Consider the following 22,787-nt stretch of genomic DNA (forward strand, 5'->3'; position numbering starts at 1 on the left):
TGTGTACCCGTAGTCCACCCGCGAACGCACAAAAGCCGAATAAAACTGGAGGAGACGCGCTCTGTCCGCTCTCTTAGACCTGTGGCTAAGGCACTTGAGGATGTTCAGCGCCTTCAGGGTTCTGGCTTTCGAGTTTCGCAGGTGTGGCAACCATGACAATCTGGAGTCACAAATGAGGCCCAGAAACCGCACTGTGTCTCTAAAATGCAGGATAGTGTCGGCTATATGCAAGGCAGGCAAATTAAAAGGACGACGAGAACGATTAAAATAAGCACACACACACTTATCGGCAGAAAACTGAAAACCCTTCTTTGCAGCCTACTCCTCTAACAGCCGCTCTGTAAGTTGCAACTGACAATAAGGTCCATTTAGTCAAGCCCACAACGCTTGTGTGGTGTACTTCTTTCCAGCCACGTAGACGGGACGAGGTTCCCCTCACTCGGCTTCGGATAGGCCACAGTAGTACGATGCATGGCTTCCTGCTCCGGCGAGAGAACCCTCCAATGTGTGGTACTTGTGGTGTCCAGGTCACTTTGCGCCACATTTTAGTGGATTGCGTTTTATTTTCTGACCAGCGGGCCGCGGATAACTTGCCGGCGGATCTGCCATCGCTTTTAGGAGATATTCAAACGAATGTGGTTAAAGTTTTAAAGTTCTGTGCCATGTCAAATGTTTTTACCAAGATTTTAGGGAGAAAGTCTTAATTTGTTCACAGGATGACTGGCTCGCCTATATTTTACCGTAAATGGCCAGCCAGTGACAGTTTCCTGTGCCATCCTTGACGCTCCTTTCTCGTTTTCATTACGTTTATTTTCTTATACAGTATTTCTCATCTTTTTCCGCTTTCTTTGCGTGTATGCTTCCCTTTTACTAAATTTGTCCACATTCGTTTCTTTTAATGTGTGTCAGGGCGCTGATGACTTCGACGTTGAGCGCCCGTAAGCCCCAACACACACACACACACACACACACACACACACACACACACACACACACTTGACGGTGCAAAAGCCAAAAACCGGTTTGTGAAATAAATAGTAAACACTGTAGAAAGTTACACCACTCTGGTGTGTGTTTTCATTCATAATGTATAAAACATTCTACCAGGACCCGATGGGACATTCAGTCGATGCAGTCGTTTATTAGTTGTTCAGTTACTGATGTAGCTGCTTTGGGATAGTGACAGTGAATAGGTTACACCTAACTTTTGGTTGGAAGGTGACAGTTATATTGAGTTGATAAAATAAACAAATCTGAATGCAAGATATTTCGCGCTAGGTAGACTACAGGTAGTCTAACATCAACTTTCACGCCACATTAATTTTGCGCTAAAGCTCCATTAGTGTGGCACGGAATAACAGACCGACTCTTTCAACATTGTTGATTGCCTTTTCTGCCAATAGAGCGTGCCAGCTGTTCTACCGATTACCTATCTTTCTCACTCACGTCGCTGTACACGCCATGATTTAGTCATTTGGATAGTGGCGGTTATATAGCCAATTCTTCGATTCCCTAGACCGACCATACCAACTCTGGAGCGTTGAAACTCTGTTGGCTGTTAGTTAACAGGTGAGTTTAACTCAATATCTTTGGAGTTTGATTAGTGTCTGTGTGCTCGTGCTTTTATATAGTCGTAAGGTTAATTGTCCACATTTTAAATTATAAGGCATTTCCAGGGGCAGATATGGACTCTGGGACAATTTATTGGTTATGAACTGTAGATTAAAACTGAAGAAACTGGAAAAAAATGGTATTTAAGGAGACGAGACCTGGATAAACTGAAATAACCAGAGGTTGTAGAGAATTTCAAAGAGAGCATAAGGGAACGGTTGACAAGAACAGGGGAAAGAAATACAGTAGGAGAAGAATGGGTAGCTTTGAGAGATGAAATAGTGAAGACAGCAGAGGATTAAGTAGGTAAAAAGACGAGCAATAGTAGAAATCTTTGCGCAATATAAGAGATATTGAACTTAACTGATGAAAGGAGAAAATATAAAAATGCAGTAACTGAAGCAATAAAACGTCTCAAAAAAGCGATGGACAGAAAATGCAAAATGGCTAAGCGGAGTGTATGGAAGGTCTATATAAGGGAGATCTACTATAGGGCAATAACATAAAAGTGGAAGAGGACGTAGATGAAGATGAAATGGGAGATGCGATACTGCGTGAAGAACTTGACAGGGCACTACTCATAAGTCGAAACAAGGCCCCGGGAGTAGAAAGCATTCCTTTAAAACTACTGACAGCCTTGGGAGAGCCAGACATGATAAAACTCTTCCATCTGGTGGGCAAAATGTATGAGACAGGCAAAATGCCTTCAGACTTCAAGAAGTATATAATAATTCCAATCCCAAAGAAGTCGTGGTTGCAAAATACTAATTCCTTACAAGCAAACGGAAAAACTGGTAGAAGCCGAGCTCGGGGAAGATCAGTTTGGATTTCGTAGAATTGTTGGAACACGCGAGGCAATACTGCCCCTGCAACTTACCTGAGAAGATCGCTTAAGGAAAGGCAAACCTATGTTTCTAGCATTTGTGAACTTAGTGAAAGCTTTTGACAATGTAGACTGAAATACTCTCTTTCAAATTTTGAAGGTGGTAGGTGTAAAATACAGGGAGAGAAAGGTTATTTACAATTTGTACAGAATCGAGATGGCAGTTATAAGAGTCGAGGAGCACAAAAGGGAAGCAGTAGTTGAGAAGGGAGTGAGACAGGGTTGTAGTCTACCCCCACGTTATTCCATATGTATAGGAAAAATAGAAAAATTTAGAGTAAGAATTAAGATCCACGGGGAAGAGAGAAAAATTTTGAGGTTTGGCGACGACATTGTAATTCTGGCAGAGAGAGCAAAGGACCTGGAAGAGTGGCTGAATGTAATGGTCAGTGCCTTGAAAGGAGGATATAAGAAAAACATCATCAAAAGCAAAACTATGATAATGGAATATAGTCGAATTAAATCAGGTGATGCTGAGGGAATTAGATAAGGAAGTGAGGCACCTGAAGTAGTAAGTGAGTTTTGCTATTTGGGGAGCAAAATAACCGATGGTCGAGGTTATAATATGTAGACTGGCAATGGCAACGAAAGCGTTTTTGAAAAAGAGAAATTTGTTAACATCGAGTATAGATTTAAGTGTAAGGAAGTCTTTTCTGAAGGTATTTGTATGGAATGTAGGCATGTATGGAAATGTAACATGTGCGATGAACAGTGTAGACGAGAAGGGAATAGAAGCTTTCGAAATATGGTGCTACAGAAGAACGCTGAAGATTAGATGGGTAGATCACGTAAATAATGAGGAGGTACTGAATAGAAATGGGGAGAAGAGGAATTTGTGGCACAACTTGACTAGAAGAAGGGACCGGTTGGTAGGACACGCTCTGTGTTATTAAGGGATCACCTATTTAGTATTGGAGAGAAGCGTGGAAGGTAAAAATCGTAGTGGGAGACTAAGAGATGAATACACTATGCATTTTCCGAAGGATGTAGGTGCAGTAGTTATTCGAAGATGAAGAGGCTTGCACAGGGTAAGGTAGGATGGAGAACTGCATCAAACCAGTCTCTGGACTGAAGACCTCAACAACAACAATACTTATTTGAAGTCTCCTCTTTTTTAAAGGATATATCAATAATGGTCTACGAAAGGGAATATGAACATATCGGAAAATTAATGGAAGAAACTCGGGCGATTTTGAACCTGAAGACGAGGCTCAGCTTTGTGAAAAAATAGGCCTTAGAGCAAAGGGAAGAAGACACATAAAGCGAGCAAGAGCTAGATCGTGATGCGGATGACCACTTTCCGCCAGCATTATTGCCATTCCTGTAAACGTTCATACTTTAGAAAAAACAATACTAAATGGAGGATTCATCACTCACCTAAAAATCTAGGAACTCGGCAGAAAAACACTGTCACTCAACTTTCTGGTGCCAGAGGTCTCTCAAAGGAAGAGTTAATCCTACTGAAATCTGAGGACACTCTTTTGATGAAGAAATTATTGGTATAACTGCGAAGTATACTAATCGACATATTCAAATCACTTCTCAAGGAAAGCATCATCAGGGCTCCAATACTCGAAAAACAGATCACAATGAAATTATTACGTTATTAGGTATTCTTACGCCGGGTGGAGTGAAAAAGCCCGACTAAATTCATCACAATTATTCGTAACAGACGGAAACTCTCCAAGTAGTTTTCATCTTGAAACGTGACATTGAAGAATTTGATCCTTACTTGTCCATCTTCGATTTGATGACTTAGAAGTAAGGAAGGACTGGGGAAAATTAGATAAACTGATTCCAATTAGAAAGATGTTGATTTATCTCTAAGAAACTGTTAGACTTCTTTCAGCTTGAGTCAGTTCATAACAGTTGATGAGATGTTGTTAGTCTTTAGAAGAAGGGTTGAATTCCTTCAGTGCATTCCATCCAAACCCATCAAGTATGGGAATAAAGTCTTTGCATTATGCAAAGATGTTTTGTATCTCAAAATTTGGAGTATATGTTGGCAAACTGCCAGAGTGATCTTCATTTGCAGTAACCATTAGTCTAGTTGATGTGACCCAGCCAGTTCCTACAACAAGAAGAAATGTATCTACTGACAACTGGTTTACCAGCTCTGTACTTTGTGGAAGACTACTCCACAAACACGCGCTCACACTTGTATTCATTACCAAAAAATAAGTGGCAACTGTCGCTGCAGTTCATGCAACAAATTTCAAGGCAAATCCCATCAAGTATATTTGCATTTCATAACTGTTATATACTAGTATCGTATATACCATCCAAAAAGAAAAATGGGCTTCTCATATGTTCACGCGTGACAAGTGTACTGACGAGGACAGTGGAAAACCAGAAATAATTTTGCTCTGCGGTAGAACAAAGGGTGGTATAAATGTGGTGGATAAACTTTGAGCCCAGTACATTGTTGTGAGGTGTAAAAGGTTGGTCCATAGTAATTTTTTACTCATTGATAAACACTGCTGCAATCAGTCTATTGTGTTTAGCCAAATGCACCCTCGAGCAGAACTGACGAATATTACACCTCTTCAGCATGAGATAATTTCTGAGGTCTGTAAAGTAGATCAGAGACTTCAACAAGACCAAGCACCAATTGATACCTTCGGCGGACACCGCACATGTACATTAAAACAAAACAGGAGAACGAAATATCATTGCAGAAAGTGCAAACAATATGTGTGTCTTGAACACATTTAAGTTTTGTGCAAGGACTGTGAATAAGTGCGAAGTGTAAAATGATTAGTAACTGTATAAGTCATTTTTATGTTGTCTTCAAAGTTTCTTACTTTTACTACATAGTCTGACGTAGGTCTGTATTGTGTGCAAATACCTATTGTTTGAGTGTCTCGGTTTTCGATTATATGCTAGCATCTGGAACATGTTAATTGCTTGAACAAAGAGTGGCGTAATATTTGTCTAATATATATTTACTGTCACATGTACTTATAAACTGTCTCTAAGATAAAGTGTTTTTGTAATTGAAATACTAATAAATATCGTACTATGTTTTTTTCGGTTGTAAAGGCCAAATCATGCTGGCCGTCACATCACGTCGTGTCACGGCACGGCACGGTCTAGGTTTATGGGGAAGAAAGTTTTGGCAGCTGACGTCATCCGACCATCGTTGATCACGTGACACCCAAGCTCATTTCCTCCCGATACACGGCTGTGTGCGTATCTGCGTATTTCGTTTCATCGTGATTCTCTTGGCTGGTATCAGTTGTTTGTTATTTGTTACAAATTGGTCCATTTCGTTATTCCTTTTGTTAAAATTTATAATAAATCACGAAAGATTAACTGAAGTAGTGAGGCGGCAGCCTGAACTGTCAGACACCAGTATACTAAATTATTTGCATTATAAAGTCGATTTTTATACATACCAGTATCGTATTTAATGTTGTACAATGAAAAGCATTCCAATACGGCTGCAACTTGGAGTGAAAGGAGTACTGTGGATAGAATCGGTTTGATTGGTAAGTAGAATTAATTTGTATGCTCTCAGGCATTTGTAATCTTTCATAAAGAAATGAACTGAAACCTTCAGACACTGTAACACTGGTAGCAAAATGCTTTTTGTGAGTAAACATCAAATAATGTATTAGAGTTGTTTGTTTAAATATGCGTTTGAGGCAGGCTTATTTATTGTTAAGCAGCCCTCTGGATAGTGTGTGAAATAGTTTTACAAGCATCCGTGGCCAATGTTTATGTGGTTTCACTTGCTAACTCCAATAAAAGAAAACCTATAGATCTTGAAGGGAAAGGTATTGAGGGGGATATGACTATTGCACAAAAATTTGCACTGGACTGGCAACTGAACTGAATCCTTCACAAACAGATTTTCCGTGGGATGTGGTGGTTGTTCGTAACACTGTGTTCGTTTTAGTAATTCTCGCCTGCTACGCTAGCTTCATGCTTTGACGGAACCAGAACTCCTTTCAGGACAAAGTTTTGTCCACATTTCTTGACCTAATTGTGGATTAACTGGAGTAAAAGGTAGACGCTGTGGCACTTGCATGTGGTGAAACGGGTAATTCATGCGCAACGATTGATGAGGTTATGGATCCCTTCCCTGAACCGCACACATCCGGCGCGCTAAGTCATGTTGCGCGCACTGGACACTTGGCTGAGCAGCCACCAGAGCCATCTATGGAGCGAATCCTAACTGAAACGACAAGACTCAACGCCAAGCTGGCAGATGGCAGCCCACGGAGCATAAGGCTAGAGAGCAACTAGAAAGCGCGGTTAACAGTGCCATCTGTTGGCCAAAGTTCGTGACGCCCATCTCTGCGATACACTATCGAGTCCAACTGCGATTTCCGTGTCAAGCCGCAACTAAGAGTCGCAAGTAGCAATTAGAAAGCATAGAGAGCCTACATACGGCGCACCGGTGAGCGACCGCCACGTAAATTCGAATGGTGTAAATTCGGGCGCAGTGCTAGATGATGTTCACAACAGTGTGAGTTACTAAACACAACGGATGTGTATAGATGCCCGCGTCTGTTCTACAACAAGTAAGCGCCTGCCTGAAATGCGCAGTGCCACAGTTCCTGCTAAATCTGAATCTTCAAGGTTATTCGTCTGATATGGCATCTTTGGTTGACACAGGTTCGGAGATAAGTGTTGCTCTGCGGGATGTGAACGACAAGCCACAGTTTTCCGCCATCCCTATACTAACCGCTATAAATCAATCTTCAATTTAGACATATTGCTGGAGGCATATGACATTGAATCTTCAGGATGGTTTCTCGCATTCGTGGCTGTTCTTTGTGTCCGACGTGTCTGGCCTCATACTGGGTGCCGATTATCTTACATTCTGCTGAAAGCTTCTTGTGTAGTCTCCGCTCCCCTCCGCGTAGGACACCAGATGCCATTCCGCAAGATCAGAAGTCATCAAGATTTGCACCGTCTCCCGCGTAGTGACAACTTGTGTCCATTCTGTGCACGCCTCGCTACCGATAGAAGCCTACGTTACATCTTCCGCTTGACTATACGGAGTGGACTTCATTTCATCAGCAATGCATTTCGTTGCAAAGGAGATTACTCATCTCATTGAACGTTTCCTCAAAGAAAAATAATCTGAAAGAGCGCTGACAGCCAATGGTGTATTCATGTATTCAAACAGTGGATTGCTGAGACGGAGAAGTCTCTTTGTGAGGCTCAGGCAGGATTACGAGGCTTAATGACGGCGCCCCCTGACGCTGCCCAACCGGCCAAGACATTACGCAGCAGTTGTTTCAAAAATTCCCTGCGGTTATGGATCCGATATCGGCACTGAGACAGCGTTTACATTCCACCGTCCATCACATTCAGGCGACGCCGGGACAGCCTGTCGCTTACCGACCACGCCGACTGCCTCCGATGAAGTTAATGCGGCTAAGTCGCTTTCAGAGCAATTCTAACAGACGGAACAGTGTCTCGCTCTAACAGTGCGTGTGCCGCCCCCTTACGAATGGTTCTTCTCGAAGTGGATAAGGCTTAGGGTTTGTGCATTGACTATAGGGGACTGAACTCCCGTACTACGCCAGGCCGGAGCCCGAAACCCAACGTGTTGCATTTGGCAAACAGTTTAGAAAGTGCCTCTGTGCACTAAGGCTTTTGCACAAATTCCAGTGGCAGAGACAAACAAGCACAAAACCGCAGTCACGACGCCTTTTGGGCTATTTTAACACCACGTCATACCTTTCTGTCTTCATAACGCTGCTCAGACATGGCAGCGTTTTATGGATGAGATTCTACAGCATTTCATTTTTTGTGACGTGGTTTCTTCCGATAATATGAGTGGCCATAGTTCCTATTTAAACGCGTTTTTCTCCTATCTTGACGCAAACGGCGTCAAAATGAACAAGGGAAAGTGTTTATTTACTTGGGTTACCTGGTATCAATAGACGATATTTCTCCTATTCCTCAGAGGGTCCCAGAATTTTGCAGATGCTTTTTCCTGCCACATTCGAAGAGTTTCGCAGGTTTACAGGTATGGTCAATTATAACCAGCGGCGCCTGCCGAAGCTTGCAGAAATTATAGAACCTATCAATGACCTGCTAAAGGTCACAAACACACTTTCGGTATCAGAAAAGTTCCCTGGACGGATGCAGTCGAGGAGGCTTTCAAGTCCATGAAATTGTCTTTAGCAAAGGCTGTCTTATTGGTCCATCCCATTCCCAGTGCACAGACGGTTCTTTTTGTTGATGCCAGCAAGTCGGATGTGGAACAGTATTCGAAAATCGAACATTATGTTGTGTGTATATCTTTTGCTTGATTATCTTTTGTATCTAGCTGCGAAAGTGTGCCTGTGTTGTGCTCTTTCCTTGGGAAGTAAATTGCAGCAAACAAAGAACTCATTGAAGTTCATACTGTGTACACTTGTCACCTATATACGTATATAAGCTACCACGTTGTGTATGTGCTCTTTGCGCGTGTAAATGGTTGAAAATCATTTTGTGAAGATCGCGATTCCCGCGGAACAGCGGTTGAGAACAGCCATGCGATTTGAGATCACGTGGCTTACATTGACATACCGTGCCGTGACATGAAGGCCAGTGTAAACTGGCCGTTATTGTGTTGGTCTGAGAAACTACCTTTGTCAGACTTGGAATATAGATTCACCACAGTCTCAAAGGATTGCACGTTTCGTTATAATAATTAAACCGGCAAGGTTAACACTGAAAAAATAAAGGTCTCAGTAGGGCAAAAACTACGTAAATTGCAATGAAGCCCTCCTGCGTAGGCCGGCCGGACTGACCGAGAGGTTCTAGGTGCTACAGTCTGGAACCGCGCGACCGCTACGGTCGCAGGTTCGAAACCTGCCTCAGGCATGGATGTGTGTGATGTCCTTAGGTTAGTTAGGTTTAAGTAGTCCTAAAGTTCTAGGGGACTGATGACCTTAGAAGTTAAGTCCCATAGTGCTCAGAGCCATTTTTGAACCTCGTGCATAACATTTATCCTGTTTTGTTTATTGTATATGAACAACTAAAACATGAGGTGGAAGTTACGCATTTCATGCTAAAACTGAATTCTTCAGTATTTCCAACAGCTGCCGTCAGTGGCGGGACTGATGGAAATATGTCACTGCGACCAAGTGTTTGCGAAAGGGACAGTCACGTGATGTCGAAACAGCAAACATAAGTCACTACAACTCAGCAGCTATGCGAATGCGCGAACCTTGCAACTCAAGAGCACCAGAAAAAATTTCGTGGCATCTTTTTGGTGCTTGCTACATGCTGCTCAAACAGCCAACAGCTACACTCGAAGTATCCACAACCATGAGCAGGCGCTGCTCTAATACGATTGCAGCTCTGCGCTTATGCGAACAGCTGGCAGCTAGTCAAACGTGTTGGGAAGTTCATCCAGATGCAGCAGGAAAAGCGTAGAAATGACTTAGGGGAAGTCCCAGTTTGTAAGATAGCGAGTAGCGTCCTGGGTCGTTAAGGACACACGTAGCACAGGTTAGTTCTTCAAAAATAGGAAAAGAATATAATATCTCATTAAAGCCCCCGTAAACGATGAAACATTCCGTCAAACTTAACTAAGTATTTGGCAGTGTACGATGGTGTTTGACGTGCATGCGAGAAATTTTACAAGATGGAGAACGTTGTTAGCGTCGATGTTACGCTGCATACGATCACTGACAAATTGTTTTATCACAATTTATCTCACAATAAGTACGGTAAGTTTCTGAAAATATGGAAACGACGGTCAAGGATAAAAACTAAATAGCGCTAATCGTTCTAAATGGTAGGGATATCACATATTTCCAGCCATAAGTCTATGGAGGAATAGGTTATGAACAAAACCAATATTTTACGCATGACGTAGCAAACAGACGTGTAATGAAATAAAAGAATCGAAGTTCTCCGGTTCTTCTGCGTACAATGTGGGTTCTGATATTTTAATGAACTGTCAATGGATCGTGTACAGGAGAATAAATTTTTGCATAGTTGTGTTGGTTTTCAACATGAGAGCGAAGTAACTCTACAAAAGTGATCTCTCACTTTTAAAGCATTTCCTGAACCAGCCCCATATTCTTTTTTTTGTTTAACCACAGTACCAGAGTCAGTGCTAGAAATATGTATCTGCATTTGTAGTCGTTCCCACTAGTGTCAAAGTACAGCATACGCCAAAAGCGTCCGCTTCAAAAGTAAGGTTAAATTGACAATATTTGTGTACGGGCTTGTTAGAAACATCCGTGACTAAATAAAGAGCGAATTTGACAGACACGTTTGCCTCTTTACGGGGGCTGTAGCGAGGTTATTTTTTTTTGAATTTTCATTGTCCATTCCAAATTGATGTAATCAAGTTCTGAGATTAATATTTCCCAAGCAGATTTTCGTGGATAATCTCACACTCATTTTAAGCCATTCCCTGGACCAGCGTCTTGCTTTCGTTTTCTTCATCAAACGGGGTAGCAAAGTCAATGCATTTATGTGCATTTGCTGCAATTCGCACTACTGTCCATGTATGAACACGAAGAGCGTCTGCTTCGAAGTGAGGTTAAACTGACTAACTTTATTAAAGTACGTGTACGGGCTTGTTTGACGTATCCGCGCGTTTGACAAACAAGGTTGTTTGTGTACAAGGACCTTTAATTGTGCACAGCAAAGCGAAACCGCGCCTACGTCAAGCTATGGAAATATATTTAGATGTAAATAGACAAATTACGAGGCGGAAAGTGAACGATTTGGTAGCTAGTCGAGCTGCGAATGACCGTATAAGAAATCTAAACAACTGGAGATGTTGAAATGCGTAGCATTTGTGAAATTTACACGTGCAACAGAAAAGTTCTACCGTAAGTAAACTTTATTGAGAAGTGAACGACTGTTTTCGTATGTTATGAAATGTGAGAAACTTTGTTAGGAACTGGAACCCCACCTATTTTGTAAGAGTAGCGTGTGAATGGTATGTGTAAACAGTGCAGAATATATTTATACAGTTACATGATTCACCGACCTATGTTATTAAAAGACTGCCGATCCACTGTGAATTACATATTTGCAGCAAGTGTTTACGTACCGGTATGTAATATGCAGTGAAAAAGTTGGGAGACAAGGCAAGCGATTTTCCAATCTTCAGGTAGGTTTTTGAATTAATTATCATTCACTACATCAACATGTTTTATATTGTCTGAAGAGTCAATGATATGTATCAAGAACAAAACTGGTCCAAGTATAACTCCTCTGAAACACGTCTGTGTTTACATTTTTGGGGACTGATAATTGTTTCACTAAAAATTTGACTTTATCTGTGGTGTGTGCTGTCTACATTTTGTACCCTATTTTCAAAACGTGAATGGGATCACCCGTTGGCTGTTTCTTTCTGGTGCTTTTAGTTTGTTTAATGATGATGTATGGTCATCAGTGTTAAAAACATTCGACAGCTCTAGAAGTATGCCTGTGACACAATTTTCTGTGTCAAGAGCTTCAAGTCGTCTGTTGTGCCAGATATGGCAGATATTACACTTGTGCTCCCTTGGAAGCCAAACTTGTGTTAAGAACGTGGAAACTTTTTTCAGACAAGCCATTAGTCAGTTTTTCACAGCCGATTCCACTATTTTTGAGAATGATGAGAACAAGGAAACTGGCCTTTAGCTTTCGGTACCTTTCTTTAGTAGAGGCGCAACACAAATATGTTTCAGATACCCTAGAAAAAAACTAAAAATACTGCTAATTACGTGTGTTAATAGAGTGTGTATACTGTCCATGCTTGCCTTCAGAATTAAGATTGGCACCTCATGTAGGCCTACTGACTTGTAATTTTTTAATGTGTGTTGAAATCTCGAAGTATATAGTCTAAGACTGAAGCTGAGCTTTAGGTTACACTCATAGTAGTGTTTACCAGTTTTGACATGCGAAAAGTATTTGTAATGTTCAGGAAGTAGGTACTGATTTGATTTTAACACTTGTGTTCATGTTCACATCGCCACATTAAATTATGTTAATTTTGGGAGCTGAGACTATGTCCAGAACTTGTTGATGTGTTAAAAATGTGTTCACATTGCCACAAGGTGAACAGAACATTCATAGAGCAATGGTGTTGCAATGATTTCCCTTGGACGCATCATTGGTAAATGTCATTCACACTTTTGGTTTACAGTATGTCTCATTCTTGACAGTTGTGGGTAAGCTCGTGTTTCTTACAAAACTTACAAATGTCTGGTGAAGGTGATGATCCGCAGAAGGGGACAGTAGTTTTCGTTGTGTTAAGTTCTAGACTACAAAGGTTTAGTAGTGGAGACGGAGAGCTTATAATTACTGTGATAATGCCATTCTGCTTTGATCACTGATGTGTGGCAGACTAAACTGTAGCACACATGTAGGCCTAGATGTAGCTTGAGGTCTAAGTTAGGTTGCATGTTATTGACACAGTGAGATGGTGAAGCAAACAAATGTTACAACAGTTTTTTTCTTTTTTATGTGCCATGATCCTTAACTGCATTTATGTTCCTGATGACTTATTTTCCCACCTAATCCAATATTTCCAAGGTTTTAAAACATTCAAAAGTATTAATAACAGGAAAATACATGCTCAAATGCGAATGCCAAGTTTTTTTCTGTTTAATGGCTGACATTTCAAAAGATTTATCTACACTAATTGCAATCAGATCTTGCTTATATATATCCCATTTCTAACATAAGTACACCTGCTATTATAGTAATGAAATTTCTTTTCATTTGTTCTTTAATATTGCAAAGAATGAAGTTCTACCATTACAGTTAGTCATGGTAATGATGAGATAAGTCAAATCTTATTATAATAAAGATAAAGTGTCACAGAGTGCCCACAATCAAAACATTCAATGTATCAAATATAAAACTAGTAACAATACTTAAATTACAGGTCATCAAGGCAAGGGTCATCAAGGCAGTAGTCTTGAGCTTAATTTCAAATTCTGAATCTTCATGCTCTTTTCATAATGGGCTGTTTAAAGTATGAAAAATTTCTTTTTGTTGTAAAAGAATCACTCTTATGTCTAGTGTTGAGATCACATACTTGACTACTGACAAGAGTGTATGATCATTAAATGCTGTATTTCAGTTTCTACACGAGTGTCCTATAATGCATACAACTGCACTGCTCGGACACTAATTCCAATTCAAGTTGTTGCACTTTATTTTCAGCAGACTGCATATACCAATGAAATATTCGTGGTTCTATGTAAATTTTTGTGGTGTTTGTCCTTAAGATGTTTATTCCACCACTCCTCGCTGTTACTGGTGTCCATACCTGACAGCTGTGATCCTTTGTGGTCCAACTGTAACTAGTCTACCAAAAGTCAAGTAACCCTGCTGCTTCAGTAAGTACATGTTACTTATAAGGAATGTTTGTGAACCCTAATATACATTACAACATATGAAGGAATGTACTGTGCAAGCATCTACTTTGACAGTGATATAGGAGACATGTGGCAAATGCTGTAAACAATATGATGAATATGACATGATGTTATTGGAATTCTTTTTTTTAATGAGGTAAGCTACAGATAAGTGTCTTACCACAACAATATTTCTTAATATCACATTCACTGCATTTGCCAACTTGCAAGTGAACTGTCACCTTCCAACTTAACCTATACCTCGGGCAAAGCTACAGATTAGTCTGTCACCACAACCAATTTTTTATGCTGTCATATTCGTTGCTTTTGCCAGCTAACAACAAAACTGTGAAATATATGCACCAAAAGGTGACTCGACAGCAGCCATTAACATTACATCACTGGTCAAAGATGACAACTCTTATTTAACATTCCTCCTGAGCTATATCACCATAATGTCTTGCTCTAATGAAACAACTATGGCTTGTATTTGTATCTGCAAGCAGGTGAGTGCTTTACACATCTGACACTGACTGCAACAAGAACAGTTTGTAGTGAAACAGCTGTTATTTGAATTTAATGTACAAAGTAAAACTAGTCTGACACTTTTGCCAAATATGGCTTTCTTCTGCAGTTTTCACGATGGATTCTGATTGTTGTTATTACACTAAACTCCTCTAATACAGAAATATCAAGAACTATTGTCACTATGTGTGTACCGGAATGTTATTATACTACAGGGCAGCAACGCATTAACTCTTAACTTCCAGCAATAATTTACACATTTCCAGAATGAAAGTAAGAGGGAGTTGAAACTGTGAGGGTGAATCTTATCTGCATATTCACTTATTAACAGTATTGCCTGGATAAGACAATGTTCCGCATTTGAGCTCCACTCGAGCACACAGTTTCAGTTTGCCTGATTCTGGACGTGGCCTGAGTTATCACTGTTATGCATCACACAATAAAACACAATAATCACACACAAAATAGCCATTACAGAATAATTATACAAGACATTATAATAAATCCCTGTAGCACTCCTGCAGGGAACATTAGACAGTACGTTGACCAATTAACACACATAATTAAAACTGTGATTCATGGTGCTATATTTTGAACAACACAGAAAGATTTCATAACAGCAAAGTTGTAATGCAGTGTAACCATATTAATATAAAGTTCAATTCAGAGCCAATAAACAAGCACTTGTGTCTTCAGTAATTGCTTCTTTAATGAACACTTCAAGTACAGTAGGAATAATGGCTTGTTGATAGTACCATTATTCAAGGCAGGGAAAGTACTTACAGACTGGGACACAAAATTTATGCGGAACTATGAAAATAGTTTCAAACTTAAATCACTTCTTTTCTGAAATAAAAAATGCATGTAGCTGCTGAGACGTCAGTTACACCTTAATCGAGGCTGTAGTGCTCTGCCAACATCCTAGTAAAACAATTGTGACTCAGAAGCAGATGCCATTTCCCCATATGAGTCAATCAGTGCTCATTCAGTGGGATTTGTTAACATCGCAATACCATGTCGATACATCAATGTCATTAACTGAAAATATACAAACCTCAAGAAATCGAAAATCTCAATGGGTGGTGTCACTATCAACATCACAATTGTAGCAAAATAGGTGCCGACAAACTAACAGGATCTCTATGGAACTAGAGACATTGTGGTATGTATTTTATGGTTATTAATGCTTTTGAATATATTAAAACCTTTGAAATATTGGACTATGTCAGAAAATAAGTTATCAGGAACGTAAATGTAGTTTTGGGTCATGGCACATAAAAGGAAAAAAAGAGAAAAAAACTGTTGTAACATATTCGTTAGCTTCACCATCTCACTGCCAGTCAACCACATTTTAACCTAACTTAGACCTTGAGCTACATCTACATGTGTGCTACAGTTTAGTCTGTCAGACATCAGTGGTGAAAGCAGAATGGTATTATCACAGTTATTATAAACTCCCTATCTCCACTACTAAACCTTTTGCGGATCATCGTCTTCACCAGACCTTTGTAAGACTTATAAGAAATGCAAGCTAATCCAACATTCTCAAGAGTGGAACAACATATTGTAAACCAAAAGTGTGAATGACGTCTATCAATGATACACACAAGTGAAGCATTGCAACAAAATGGTGCCACACTTAAAAGAATATTCATATGGTTTGCACTGTTGATTAGGCCCCCAAAAATTTGGTTTTGTGACAACAAATCTCTTGAAAAACAGTCTCAGATTCACCTAATATTACACCCTTCTTCAGAAAACAAACTTAAAAAGCAAGCTTTAAAGATTGTGATTTTGTAGGAATATCAAAATACACTAAATGTTGTCTGAGACCAAATATGTGAAGTGTCAGTTAATTACATGAATTGAAAACAGTCTTGTGTGAAATCAAACTTACCCAAATTTGTCACTGAAACACCATTAAAGAAGAGGCGCACTAACATAAAATTAGAGAAAGAAACCAAAAGAAATTGTGAGCAGTGTTCTCTATGTTTATTCAGTGACATTGTATGTTGCAGCCTAAGTAGATATAACATGGTTTTCATTTGTACTCTCAGAAATTGCAGATTCGTTTGAGAAGTTACGTTTCAAACATTTTGATAATTATAAAATTACATAGCCTGTTTACTTACCAATCTTGACAATAGAAAAAAGTTACCCACAACTTGAATGTCACATTCAAAACTTTTCCAACTGTGATTATTAATGGAAATGAATTGTCCAGAATTTTGAAATTATGACTTGAGTACGAATAAGTAGTTCAACGTGAGCAAGAAACACACTATGGTTATTTATGGCATCTTTTACTCTCTCTCTCTCTCAACCCAATAGACCAAAATATGTGCCCTTTGGACAGCTGCAGTGAATTAGCATTCAAAGCAGCTAGCATATAGTAATAGAAGTGCAGCAGGATATCAACTGAGAAATTTTATTTGTAATTCTTGTACTTCCATATTTATCACTCACTATACAGGATGCTGACTTTTTCAACATGAACAGGAAAATGTAATAAACTAATATCCAACACCTTGCTAATGTTAACATATAATAGATCTGAGGATAATGTAATACATATGTGATTCAGATTAGCCAAGTCGCTATTGTATTATCGAAAATCCTTTAACTCAAGAAATAAATTGATAAATTGTGGTCTGATGTGTTGAAGTTCAAAAGGAACTGATTGTGGAGTACATCCGCATGCTTGCCATGTACTTTCTGATGCTTTACAGTTTACACCATTTATAGTTTGTTTCTCAAGTTTCATTCTGGATTTCAGGCTCCATTTTAATGCATTCAAGCTGTGTGTGATTTTTACATTTTTGGACATTAGCTCCTACTTATAAAAGACTTTTTGTCCTAGTCCTTGCGTTTTTGTGTTGCGCATACCTGTCATGTTTATCCATTCTGCTTACCAGGTTTCTAAATGCACATATCACTTGGAGATTCTCTTTCCCGGCTGTTACATTTAATCCTCTGGCATGTCCACCTGTGACACTTTTTTCTTATTTATGTGCATATATTAGTTTGCTACTACATTACAATTCTGTTCACTGTCGGCATACAGTATTATTCAAAGAACTGTGACTGACGCACGAACAACAGGGAACTAACGTGCATCAAGATTAGAAAATAGTCCATTGATAATGGCCAGGCACTAGCCGGAATCTGGATTTTGAGAAAAAAAAAGGAACTGGTTGCTGCACTCTATTATGTATAAATCATATAACAGTCACTGAGTGCGCCCACTTTCCTAATGGAAGGTGACCTAATAATAGTTCAATTCCCTCTTTCCATTATCAGTGAAGTGGTGGCAGTGAACTTGTGTTACACCTTTGCTGTCAGTACAAATGACCCACTCTGAAGAGAAAGAGTGGGTTTCCATATCTCCCTCTCTTCGATACTATGCTGCCTAAAAAAGGAAAAACATTTTATTTGATCCCTCAGTATAAGAGGCCTTTTCTTATTTATAATGTGACAGTACTCTCCGAAAGGTGATCTTATTTGCATTTTGAATGTGCTTCTACATTCCATGTACACAATACCCAGTCATTTTGTTGTGTGTTTATACATGAAAGCTGCTTGGCAGCATTGCAGTAGTGAAGTTGCAAAAAAACTGTGGGAGTTTTGTGATGCATTGTCTTGGACTCCAGCTGCACCTTTAGTTAAACATGGTCATGCATTGTGTGCCTTCACCTGTCAGCCATGTCTACTTGTATTAACACTTTTGATCCAAACTCCCATTGTTTTCATTATCTTCAGTATTATTCAAAATTGTTGTTGCTGATTTTACACACTCTGTGCGTACTCCTCTGTAATCCTCAGCCTATATCTCCCACGTTCACAATCTCGACTTATCAAAACAGATTGTGTTGTATAAATTGCACACATACTGGTGAATAAATATGTTTTCTTTCAGTGTGTCATGTGAATTCATTGCTGTACAGGCCCACAAGGTGCAGGGCAGACAGAGCACAAAGAGATTCTATTCCTTCTAATTGCAGGTCAAGTGCAAAAGATCTCTGTTCCAGAGGATATTTCAGTACTAAATGCACATGAATATTAAAGTCAAGTGTATTCAAGGAATAAACCCGACCCACTCAGAAGCATTTCAAATCAAATTAGATTCTGTGTTACATCTATTTCAATAGATGCATTAGCACATCATGTGATACTAAAACTGCAGTCTTGTTTGGTGCTGGTAATCTTTCCAGTGTACTTCCTTTGAACAAACCGTCATCTGAGCCTCTTCTTAAATTGTTCTAGAATTTATTTTTTTTACGTGTAATATATTAAATGATAACTTTTGAAACAGGAAAATTATTGCACTGGAAAATAGTCATATTTTAACTCTCTTAACAAGACCCAGACAATCCTGTGGTCGATCAATATCTTGCTGTCTCTACTGCGACTAACACATTTTTGCCTCACTCAGAAACAATCAGCAGTTTCGACCTATGACACTCGCTTAAGTAATTGTAGAAATTACATTTTTAGTTAAAAATTCTGGTGATATACAATTCCAGTACTCACAGCTTTTCAATAAAAAAAGTTTATTAAAACTTAAATTGACTTAAGGAAATTGTAAAATTACAAAGAGGCAATCTGTAAGGACCATTCTTATCTTCAGGAGATGAAATTCCAGTGTTGCTGTTACACTAAAATAAAAACAAAGGAAAAAACTGTCCTAGCTTTCAAAATTTGTAGTACCTTCCTTAAGGAAATATAGGAAAGGGTATAAAGGAGGGGCTTTTAATTCAGACCCCAAGAGGAGTGGGGCCTACTTGTAATGTGGAGTAGAGTAGAAATGGTGAAGGGGATGACAGGAGGATACAGTGAGAAGTAAATATGAATTAAGATGAAGAGAAGTGATACATTAAATGAATGATCGCTTATGGACTGGGAGGAAAGCAGAAAAGTAGACAGGATAGACCAAAGCAAGAGGGACAGAGAGGGGGATGGTGAGACATGAATATAGAAAAGTAAGTTGCTGAGAATATAATTGAGTACATAAATGGAGAAGTACTACCAAAGCAAGGTGTGTCAACAGGTCTCAAGGGCCCTTCCTGCGTGTCCTGTGGCCATTATGATCCTCTGGCCCAATACTAGTTTTCTGAACTCTAAAGATGGTAACTTGCTCTCCAACATTTTGTCAAGTCCTGTCACTCTCCTGAGCATACATCCTCATTTTATTACTTTATAGTATGTCTTTATACACTGAATCAGCAAAGAAACTGATATAGCCATGTATATTCAAATACAGAGATATGTAAGCAGGCAGGACTATATAAGACAACAAGTGGCTGGGGCAGTTGTTAGATCGGTTACTGCAGCTAAAACGGCAGGTTATCAAGATTTAAGTGAGTTTGAATATGGTGTAATATTGGCACACGAGCCGTGGGACACAGCTTCTCCAAGGCAGCAGTGAAGTGGGGGTTTTCCTGTACAACCATTTCACAAGTGTACCGTGAATATCAGAAATCCCATAAAACATCAACTCTCCGACATCGCTGCAGCCGGAAAAAGATCATGCAAGAACGGGACCAGTGATGGCTAAAGAGAATCGTTCAATGTCACAGAAGTGTAATCCCTCTGCAATTTGCTGCAGATTTCAATGCTGGGCCATCAAGAAATGTCAGCATGTGAACTATTCAACGAAACATCATTGATATGGGCTTTCAGAGCCGAAGGCCGACTTGTGTATCCTTGATGACTGTAAAACATGAAGCTTTACTTCTTGCCTGGGCCCATCAACACTGACATTGGGCTGTTGATGACTGGAAACATGTTGCCTGGTCAGATGAGTCTCTTTTTCAAATTGTATTGAGCGGATAGACATGTACAGTTACAGAGACAACCTCATGAATCCATGGACCTTGTATGCCAGCAGGGGACTGTTCAAGCTGGTGGAGGCTATGTAATAGTGAGGGGTGTATGCAGTTGGAGTGATATGGGACCCCTGATATGTCTTTGGTATGACTGTGACAGATGACACATACATAAGCATCCTGTCTGCTCACCTGCATCCATTCATGTTCATTGTGCATTCCAATGGACTTGGGCAATTCCAGCAGGACAATGAGACACCCCACACATCCAGAATTGCTACAAAGTGGCTACCAGAACACTCTTCTGAGCTTAAACACTTCCGCTGGCCTCCAAACTCCCCAGACATGAGCATAGCTGGGGTGCCTTGCAACATGCTGCTCAGAAAAGATCTCCTTGTATGGATTTATAGATGGCCCTGTAGGACTCAGGGTGTCAGTTCCCTCCAGCACTACTTCAGACATTAGTCCAGTCCACTCCACATTAAGCTGTGGCACTTCTGCTTGCTCGTTTGAGCCCTACACAATATTAGGCAGGTCTACCAGTTTCTTTGGCTTGTCATTGTATATTTAATCAATTATTTTCTCAGTCACTTTTTTCCACTCCCTCTCCCTCCCTTTCCAGATTTCTCCTATTCCTTAATTCCTACTCATTCCTCTCTTAATTCGTATCTGCTTCTCTCTCTAGGCTGGGGAAGCTACAGTTTTTACCAAAGTAGCAGACTCTCACATTATACTTAACCTCCCCTCATCCTCAAAGCAGGTTTGTATAACTGACCAGCCATTTCTTCCTAGCCTTTTGCAACCTATCTCCATTAATGGTGTCGAAACCCAGGACATCTTTCTCTACTTGGCTCGTCAAGGTAAGAGTTGAAAGTATTGCCCAGTCATTCTGCCTACTTATAAAAAAGATAAAATTAAAATTTAACTTGTTCATTAAGTCTGAAATAATATTATTTACATGTGGTGCAACAGCTCATGTCACTTAATTGATACTTGGACATGTTACAGTAAGATCCCAGCGACAGTGATGGCTGCGATATTTCCATTGAAAGGTAGAGGTGGTCTATCTGGAGACCTGGGAGCGCTGCTGGAGTCGAAGGAGGCTGCTGACGTCACACTGGAGGTGTCTGGGTCACAGCTGTTGGTGCACAGGGCCATCCTAACAGCCCGCAGTCCAGTGTTTAGAGCCAAGCTAAGGGACATCACAAAAGAGAGCGGCAGCCTCACTGTACAGATCTCTGACATGAAGGACGAAGTCATGAAGCAGTTGCTCTGTTTCATGTACACAGACCAGGTGCCAGACCTGTGTACTTATGCAGCACCACTTCTAGTGGCAGCAGATGAGTACGGCATCCCACTGCTGAAACAAGTGTGTGAAGCCATGTTGGCCAAAGGGATCACTGTGACCAATGCTTCAGAAATGGCGGTACTTGCTGTGAAACACTCATGTACTAAACTGAAGGAGGTCACCATCAACTTCATACGGACACACAATGAAGTTATGGGCACGAATGGCTGGGAGGATGCGATCCTCAAGCACCCACGAACGGTCGCACAGATCTGCCGTCTCATGGTGGCCAAACCGTCAGAAAAGAGGTACATTCGTAGGCTTACCATATTTTTTGGGTCTAATCCAGGACATATTTTTGAAATTACTTGCAAGTCTTACTGCTTACTGAAACATTGAGCTTTACTTATTCAGTTGTATTTTTCATTAGATATAACTTGTTTCGCAAATAATTTATGTACAATGTGGACTGAACAACCAGTTTCTGAAATCAGACTTTCTTAATCACTTTGAACTTCACTGAACACAATTTCATACCTCCTTTCTCATCTATGGCCAAAATTGCTTTTAGTTTTATCAGCAGTATAACAAATCATATTTTTCTTCAAGTATATATTTTTTCACATGCTGCAAAAGAAACACAATCAAAATTTTAGCAGTTTTTTGTGACACTTCATCAAAGTGTAAAAGTTTAACTTGAATTTCCTCTTCCAGACTGAAATATTTTATAACAGTAGGAACAAGTTTTACAGTACTTCAGTTTGAGCTATCCATCATTAATGTTGCACAATTAATATTTTCCAAAGAACACAATATGTTATCAGATATAGAAGGTGATGTTGACAATAATTGCCACAGTTTTGGTTCTAGCAGATGAAAATTATGGGCCGGCCGGTGTGGCCGAGCGGTTCTAGGCGCTTCAGTCTGGAACCGCGCGACCACTACGATCGCAGGTTTGAATCCTGCCTTGGGCATGGATGTGTGTGATGTCCTTAGGTTAGTTAGATTTAAGTAGTTCTAAGTTCTAGGGGACTGATGACCTCAGATGTTAAGTCCCATAGTGCTCAGAGCCATTTGAACCATTTTTTTGAAAATTGTGGGTTACATAACATTTTAACCAGTTGAGACGTGCACTCTGATGTTTTGAAACTGAGTTTGTGTCCAGCAATGTGGCTTGCAAATTTAGCCTCCTTAGTAGCACACTTCAAGTCACAATTAACATCTTTGGCTTTAAAAAATCTCTTATGTTTGATGGGATAGTAGAGTTAGTAACAATCCTATGCTCAGCAGTTTTCATGTGCTCTTTAAAATAACCCCTTCCTTTACATGCA

General features: G+C 39.9%; 1 protein-coding gene across 12 annotated transcripts in view; it reads left to right on the top strand.

The window, feature by feature from the left end:
* The first annotated feature begins 5,831 nt into the window (after positions 1–5,831).
* LOC126335111 (poly [ADP-ribose] polymerase tankyrase-2-like) overlaps positions 5,832–22,787 on the top strand; it is a 93,889-nt gene continuing 76,933 nt past the window's right edge. For 6 of the 12 annotated variants that reach the window (XM_049998055.1, XM_049998054.1, XM_049998063.1 and 3 more), the window contains exons 1-2: positions 10,659–11,295; positions 21,177–21,764. In XM_049998055.1, the coding sequence (XP_049854012.1) occupies positions 11,249–11,295; positions 21,177–21,764 (635 nt within the window). In that variant the 5' untranslated portion in view covers positions 10,659–11,248. Of the gene's footprint in view, positions 5,986–9,913; positions 9,956–10,093; positions 10,177–10,658; positions 11,580–13,047; positions 21,029–21,176; positions 21,765–22,787 lie in introns of those variants that run through there. The other 6 variants (XM_049998062.1, XM_049998061.1, XM_049998059.1 and 3 more) reach the window with 6 other exon arrangements.

The sequence above is a fragment of the Schistocerca gregaria genome, chromosome 2 (genome assembly GCF_023897955.1).
Source record: "Schistocerca gregaria isolate iqSchGreg1 chromosome 2, iqSchGreg1.2, whole genome shotgun sequence".
Classification (NCBI taxonomy): Eukaryota; Metazoa; Arthropoda; class Insecta; order Orthoptera; family Acrididae; genus Schistocerca; species Schistocerca gregaria.